The sequence below is a fragment of the Brachyhypopomus gauderio genome, chromosome 16 (assembly GCF_052324685.1).
Source record: "Brachyhypopomus gauderio isolate BG-103 chromosome 16, BGAUD_0.2, whole genome shotgun sequence".
Classification (NCBI taxonomy): domain Eukaryota; kingdom Metazoa; phylum Chordata; class Actinopteri; order Gymnotiformes; family Hypopomidae; genus Brachyhypopomus; species Brachyhypopomus gauderio.
The window spans coordinates 17,130,605-17,138,982 of record NC_135226.1 but is presented as its reverse complement, the minus strand read 5'-3'; the positions used below and the strand labels follow the sequence as shown (position 1 = coordinate 17,138,982).

The window sequence follows — 8,378 nt, the reverse complement described above, 5'->3', positions numbered from 1 at the left end:
GTGTCGGAAATGAGCACGTCTACTCTGCTGCTGTCGTTACGTAACATCTTAAGGAGCCATGGTTCAGCTGAGAATAGGCAAAGACCAAGAGAAAGAACCGTGTGGAAGATCTTGATTAATGCTCTCTGATATTATACTGTGTGCGCGCAAGTGTGTGTAAGTGTGCGTGCACATTTTAAAACGTGCACACGACAGGAAAGTAGCAAAGTAACATGACAAAGACGTCCTGTGGGACAGCAAGAGGAAAACAGGCTAAAATAAGAGTGGAAAAGAAGGCAAATCAAACAGACTAAATTTATGAACTACATCCTGACAGTGCAGCCCTTGGAGACTGTTGGAGACTGTTCAAAGGGCTGGACTAAACTAGTCCCCAGAGGATTAGAGTGTCAGTATTACACTGTTTGTTTAAAACATGTTCTATTTGTAGAATTTTCTTCGGGGCCAAGTATGTATCTATCTTAAGATAGTGCTGATGGCTTTAATTTCTGAAGAAAGAGATGTTGCCTGCAACAACTACACAGTAATAATTACAGTAAGAGTCTTTCCTCAACTCCAGAGGGCTGGTTTCATGGTTTGACTGTCTGACCAGTGTAATAGTGAACTGTGATGTCATTGAGGCACAAAACCCAAAATCCAAGACCCTCAACTTCATTACACTTCACCTCAATTAATGGTCCTTTGATTTGCATTCATAATATGAATGTTTATTGTATTACATATGCAACTGTAAGAATGTTTGTTAAAGATGTTCAGAAACAGCTTTTACAGACTACCTTTTGAAACTCACCACAGAGTTGCCAGTTTATTAGCAATTTTTACCACCTACACAAAGTTTCTACATTCAAAACACGTCATCTGTCATATGATTGCGGTGTGCAGTATAAATGTGCACCATCATTTAGCATTTAGCCATAAAAAGACCAGATTCTTTGGAATCTTGCTGATGGATGGGTTGGAATTTAGCCCAAATAGTGTGAACCCGTGGATGGTAACACAACATTGTCATATGGGACGTAGCTCTGTGGAATGTGAGCAGGCATTGCTTTATTGGCCACAGACCCTAAAGCACTCCAGGAGCTAACCCAGTCCAGGAGCTATCCTAATCCAGGAGCTATCCTAATCCAGGAGTTAGCCCAGTCCAGGAGCTAACTTAATCCAGGAGCTAGCCCAGTCCATGAGCTCTATTACATACAGTAGGTGTATAGATCAATAAAGGAATCTTATCTTATGGACCTAAATTACTGGCAACTTCACATACATAATTTTCTATTGTGTGCAAAAATATAGCTATAGAAAATACAATAGGTAAGCAATTACTAACTAGCAATTCAGTAAACAAATTATTAGTAAATTACATTTATATAATATGTATATTTATCTCGTAAAAACATATAAGAAGTCAAAGTAATGGCAAAATAGAAATGAAGTTTATGAATGCAATGAATTTTAGATCAAGATGCTCATATTTCTTTTGGCCTTCTGTGCCACTTTGATGATCTCCCCTGCTGATATACTGTACAAAATTAGCTTTCATGCTGGATTTTTTGACTCAGTTCCCAGTCATTGTCTTGAACACAAACATAGCAGTGTAGTTACAGTACCCTCTAGTGGAAAACATTGGCAAAACATGCGAGGTCTTGTACTTCACTTACTTTCTTTTTTTTTTTTCTTTTTTTTTACAGGAACAATTTTTTAAATATTTTAAAACTGGAAACCTGTAAAAGGATTTTAGTGGAATTCTCACTGGATACAATATATTGATTACTTCATTTTCAGCACACATCCTCTTAATCTTTTTATATTTCTTTTTACATCCGTATACTTTAATGGTAGGCTACAATCAAATAAACATTTTTGGTTGTTTTGTATAGTACCATAAGACTTTTATAGAGTATGGTACTATACTCTTTTCCCTATTTAACACCAAGTCTTCTGTATTACACATGTCTTTCTAACAGAGACACTGGAAATACACTGGGAACAAAAAGCAAAATAGACACAGTGAATGTGGAATTCTTGTCCACCACAGGGTGTACGATGCTCTATTTCTTCTGCTTGTATATAAATGTTTCACACAAGTTCCTTGTACAGCTCTTCACATAAGGAAACGAGGCCCATCTAGTTCTCTCCATAGACAGCTTCAAGCTCAAAACACTGCTTCTTGATTACATACGCAGTTTACAAGCAAAAAGGGAAAAAAGGGTCAAACCAAAACCACCTCAGTCATCTTCGCTTCTCAGGAAACTCCTCCACAGACGGCCTTCTTCACGCCGGAACATCCTAACGACAAAATCTCAGTTAAAATCTGTGTTACTAATCACAACTATTCACTTCAACTGCTCACGACTACTGTACGTAGGAGTGTATCAAATTACACATCCCAATGTTTAATCTTTGCTCTTTATTCTTGTTTCCCAGAAGCAATGGTTTCAGCTCCAGAAGCAATGGTTTCAGCTCCAGGGCCGCAGACATCCAGGATCAGAACTGCACATCTCTGCTAAGCATTATTTACCAAAACAGATTATCTTTCTAGAGCAAAATAGAAATATAGCATATTTTAAACCCATCACCTGAAATTGCTTCACTAGCAAAGCACAGAATAACTGCAGAGAATGACAGCAGGGAATCGTCACCTTTGTCTTAGACGAGCCAGGTCCACAGATCGCACCAAGTAAAGTGTGAAGGATCTGTACAGCACTGATGGCGATCTGGAGGCCACTGGCGGTCATGATGGTGGAGAAGAGAATTATGTTCCACATCACGACCCCCAGAGGCTCCAGACACGCACTGGCCCAGCGCTCGGGCTCGTACAAGTAGCTCTTCTCCCTGCAGAAGGCCACACACGCACAGGTTTAAACACTTACACGGCTGCCTTATCCATCCGTCCCTCACACACTCCCTCCCTCTCACCCACACACACACACTTTAGATGTATATCACATTAACATTCACACACACACACACACACACACACACACACACACACACACACACACACACACACACACACACACACACACACACACACACACACAGCTGACATGTATTTACACACAGAGAGTGTTGGTTACACTACTCATTTCTTTGTCACACTCACATATAACTTGTGATAATAAAAATAGGAAGTACTTAAATATCCAGTTTTTTATGACTATGGGGAAAACGTTATCTCATCTCATTTCTTTCAAACCTTATATTGTTAGGCAAAATAGATCTTTATAGGGTATTTAATTGAAATATTCATTTTACCAGTGCATACTATATTGTGGAGAAGAGGTGTTCAACTCTGGACATGGAATGCAAAATCTTATATTTGTACATGTACAACCTCTGAAGTCCAGGTAGTACATGTTCCAAACTACCTTCATTCAGGTTGGGTGTGAGCTATATTAACATGTGGATAAACTCTCAGTGATCATCAAATCCAGGACCGGGTCTGGATTCCAGGACCAGAGTGGGGGGGGTTAATGAGTAAAACCTGGAACTTACTCAATTTCTGTTTTGCTGAGGGGTCTGCTCCACTGCTGGCCCTCGGTTCCGTTGTGCAGGCACAGGGGGCCGTTCGTCAGGCCGTTACAATTGACCAGAAAGCAGCAGAAGGCGGCCAGTCCAGCCACACATGCATACGCGATGCGACACAGCATCTGGGGAAACGACAGGGCGGTCAGGTCCAATCAGGAGGTGCCGGACGAGCGCAGCCGATGGGCCACTGTTGTCAGCCCGGGTCACAGTGACACCGGCTCGCATTTGTCAAACGCCGTTGCAGAGATGAATATGTTTATGTGCGTGAGTAAAGTCGTACAGTAAAGAGTAAACTCATGATTCCTTTGTAAAATGAATTCAGACTTACATCAGCTCTGAAAAGACAGCGTCCTTCTCTTATGTATCTGGTAGCAAAGCCTCGAACAGCTACTAGCACCTGACAAATCACACACACACACACACACACACACACACACACACACACACACACACACACACACACACACACACACACACACACACACACACACACACACACACACACACACACACACACACACACACACAAACACACACAGATAATGAGAAACCATTAATGAACCAAGAGTTTGCATATGACAGATCACCACAGGATAAACAATTCCCCATCTAGAGAACTATCTCAGCTTAATGACATGTTGTGAAAATTATACTAAATTATGATTCTTAATTATGGCATGGGCCTTGTCATGAAACGCTGACATTTTACATTTACACCTTATCCAGAACTCTTTGCCATCTGCTCACAGAATGCATCCTAGATTGCACCGTAGAAAGGTCAGGTTTCAGGACACCCTTGAGCAAACCTACTACTAAACTACAAGAATCAATGTCATCATCTAGTATTGCAAATAAACACAGGCTCAAACTTAAACAAACAGGAATTAAAAACCGATAGCTAGAAATGCAAATAAACAGATGTAAATAAACATGTAATGTAAAGTACAAGAAGAACAAGTGTTAGTGATCTGTGGTGTTAGTGGTCACTTACGTGTTCGTGCATGTTGCCATGTTTATCAAGAATCCTTGCAGTTTATTAGCATTAAGGAACCAGGACTTGACAAACAACCAAAACAATCAGACACATTTTGCACAGGAGAAAACATTCATTACATTTCTTGTAATTGAAGATACAGTAGCGTTTTAGTTCTGAGAAGCACACGAAAAGCTTAGAAATGTCAAACACCACAGCAGACGATTCGTTATAGTCCTAAAATGCACAAACAAACAAGTGTTTAAAACGTACTACACCCACTTCATTACAACCACCTTCCCCGTGTCTGGGCTCAGTGCCTGTGATATGTGCCATGTTATATTCCCGTCTAATAAATGAGGCACTGCAAAAGATGTCTGGGAGCCACTGGGCTAGAGGAGGGCTTACACAAACAGGGTGTGGATATTGCCTCTGTGTAACTGTTATACGTAAACTGTGCAAGGCCCCAGGATATAATCTCTGTGTAACTGTTATACCTAAACTGTGCATTGTCCCAAGTTGGATATAGACTGTGTATAACTATTGCACCTAAACAATGTTTCGACAAAAGAGCTTGTGAGTTGTCTAAACAACTACTATCAAACTAAAAGAATCACCACATAACTAATATGTGACGCTTACCACAAATCCAGAAATCCATATACCTGTGCACCACACAGCTTCCGGAGTCACATGACTATCACAGATGTAGCGGTAGTCCAGACCGGGGAACAGCAACAACACATTGGCCAGTATGCTGACAATCGCCGTGGGAACCATGGACAGACCTAGGCACCTTGAGCAGCGGATGGAGTACATCGCTAGCAGAACCTGGACATGCACAGAGACAGTGTGTGAACAGTGAATCTGTATGTGCACAGAGACAGTGTGTGAACAGTGAACCTGTATGCACAGAGACAGTGTGTGAACTGTGAACCTGTATGTGCACAGAGACAGTGTGTAAACTGTGAACCTGTATGCACAGAGACAGTGTGTGAACTGTGAACCTGTATGTGCACAGAGACAGTGTGTGAACAGTGAACCTGTATGCACAGAGACAGTGTGTGAACTGTGAACCTGTATGTGCACAGAGACAGTGTGTGAACAGTGAACCTGTATGCACAGAGACAGTGTGTGAACAGTGAACCTGTATGCACAGAGACAGTGTGTGAACAGTGAACCTGTATGTGCACAGAGACAGTGTGTGAGCAGTGAACCTGTATGCACAGAGACAGTGTGTGAACAGGGAACCTGTATGTGCACAGAGACAGTGTGTGAACAGTGAACCTGTATGCACAGAGACAGTGTGTGAACAGTGAACCTGTATGCACAGAGACAGTGTGTGAACAGTGAACCTGTATGTGCACAGAGACAGTGTGTGAGCAGTGAACCTGTATGCACAGAGACAGTGTGTGAACAGGGAACCTGTATGTGCACAGAGACAGTGTGTGAACAGTGAACCTGTATGCAGAGACAGTGTGTGAGCAGTGAACCTGTATGCACAGAGACAGTGTGTGAACAGTGAATCTGTGTGCACAGAGACAGTGTGTGAACAGTGAACCTGTATGCACAGAGACAGTGTGTGAGCAGTGAACCTGTATGTGCACAGAGACAGTGTGTGAACAGTGAACCTGTATGCACAGAGACAGTGTGTGAGCAGTGAACCTGTATGTGCACAGAGACAGTGTGTGAACAGTGAATCTGTATGTGCACAGAGACAGTGTGTGAGCAGTGAACCTGTATGTGCACAGAGACAGTGTTTGAACAGTGAACCTGTACGTGCACACAGTGTGTGAGCAGTGAACCTGTATGCAGAGACAGTGTGTGAGCAGTGAACCTGTATGTGCACAGAGACAGTGTGTGAGCAGTGAACCTGTATGCACAGAGACAGTGTGTGAACAGTGAACCTGTATGTGCACAGAGACAGTGTGTGAGCAGTGAACCTGTATGTGCACAGAGACAGTGTGTGAACTGTGAACCTGTATGTGCACAGAGACAGTGTGTGAACAGTGAATCTGTATGTGCACAGAGACAGTGTGTGAGCAGTGAACCTGTATGTGCACAGAGACAGTGTGTGAACTGTGAACCTGTATGTGCACAAAGACAGTGTGTGAGCAGTGAACCTGTATGTGCACAGAGACAGTGTGTGAGCAGTGAACCTGTATGTGCACAGAGACAGTGTGTGAACAATGAACCTGTACGTGCACAGAGACAGTGTTTGAACAGTGAACCTGTACATGCACACAGTGTGTGAGCAGTGAACCTGTATGCAGAGACAGTGTGTGAGCAGTGAACCTGTATGCGCAGAGACAGTGTGTGAACAGTGAACCTGTATGTGCACAGAGACAGTGTGTGAGCAGTGAACCTGTATGTGCACAGAGACAGTGTGTGAACAGTGAACCTATAAGTGCACAGAGACAGTGTGTGAACTGTGAACCTGTATGTGCACAGAGACAGGGTGTGAACAATGAACCTGTACGTGCACAGAGACAGTGTTTGAACAGTGAACCTGTACGTGCACACAGTGTGTGAGCAGTGAACCTGTATGCAGAGACAGTGTGTGAACAGTGAACCTATAAGTGCACAGAGACAGTGTGTGAACAGTGAACCTGTATGCGCAGAGACAGTGTGTGAACAGTGAACCTGTATGTGCACAGAGACTGTGTGTGAACAGTGAACCTATAAGTGCACAGAGACAGTGTGTGAACATTGAACCTGTATGCACAGAGGCAGTGTGTGCATTCATCGAACACACACTGAGCTTAAGACCTGATGCATTTTTTTAATCTGTGGAAATATGTGAATGTTCAATATACAGGCCGAACTGAATTGTTTCCACTCATTTTTAAACTGCGTTTCTCTCAGGTTTAAGGTCACATCCTACACTTTCCTTATGCCAACGTCAAAAAACAAATGAAATCATGGAAAAAATTATTTTGCTTTCCTTTGCAGGGCCTTTCATACCCTACATCTACAGTATTGGGAAGGCTCTCTTATCCAGACTGATTTACATATATCGATCAGTATGGCGACATGGAGCCAGGACATTAGTACAGGTGGCATCACACTCTACATCCACTACCAGCTAAGACACAAAGGAACGTGACTGACACACTGCCAAAGACGTAAGAAAGGCTCCCTAAAGAACCACTGAAACTAGCACTGAATCCACAAATAAAAGCACCAACTCTACCTGTGGAGGGCAGATGGAAGAGCAGGTTGGGATGTGAGAATACCCAGGGCTGTGTTTGCACAAGTGGGCAGGAGAACCTTCCCTTAAGTACTTCAGGATGAGGAAGCCTGGATACAGCTGGTCACGCACACGCAATCTACCTTCCTCTCTGTTCGTCATTCACGCCTTCACACTCTTTTGAGGAAATATGATAACATGTGAACCGTTAGCACGTAAGGAAATGCATGGAATAGCGTTTTAACACTGCTGCGCGCCGTAGCATTGAACAGCCACGCAGAACGCAAACAGGGAGCAGCCACTGCCCACTCCGGTTAGCTGCAGAAACACCATGATCAGGTTCGCCAGGACACACACACACATAAGCTGCAAGGCCAGTACAGATGTCACCATATCCCCATTTCAAAAGGTGTGGGGACTCAAACCAAAAGAGCCACTTCATTTGCATGACGTGCATCATAGCCCACATGTGGATGTTGTGAACATATTTTGGCTAGCAATTATAATTCACAATTAATGTTTGTTATAATTCAGTAGGACTGTTATAAAAATACAAATCTTTGGATGCATTTGATCGATTCAGAATGGAATTTTAAAACGTCAAACTTATTACACACATGTAAACCAAGTCGGACAAAAAAGCTTTGGCTTTCGGACACCGCTTTCTTCTGAAAGTTTGTTAAAAGTAGAGCT

General features: G+C 42.8%; 1 protein-coding gene across 1 annotated transcript; it reads right to left on the bottom strand.

Annotated features, from left to right (window-relative positions):
• Positions 1–733: 733 nt before the first annotated feature.
• On the bottom strand, positions 734–8,342 carry LOC143477315 (transmembrane 4 L6 family member 19). The gene is made up of 6 exons (XM_076975886.1): positions 7,689–8,342; positions 5,138–5,326; positions 3,851–3,919; positions 3,490–3,644; positions 2,634–2,826; positions 734–2,280 (listed from the first exon to the last, which is right to left on the bottom strand). Exons 1-6 carry the CDS (start codon positions 7,845–7,847, stop codon positions 2,266–2,268), a joined length of 780 nt encoding a protein of 259 aa, XP_076832001.1. The 5' UTR covers positions 7,848–8,342; the 3' UTR covers positions 734–2,265.
• Between the last annotated feature and the right edge of the window lie 36 nt (positions 8,343–8,378).

Bases quoted from the DNA above. Each gene is read 5' to 3' on its own strand.
- LOC143477315 (XM_076975886.1), bottom strand. From the start codon at position 7,847: ATGACGAACAGAGAGGAAGGTAGATTGCGTGTGCGTGACCAGCTGTAT. The intron at 3,920-5,137 runs GTAAGCGTCACA...GTGATTTGTCAG, and splicing joins TATGGATTTCTGGATTTGTG to GTGCTAGTAGCTGTTCGAGG. The intron at 2,827-3,489 runs GTAAGTTCCAGG...GGCCTTCTGCAG, and splicing joins CTCAGCAAAACAGAAATTGA to GGAGAAGAGCTACTTGTACG.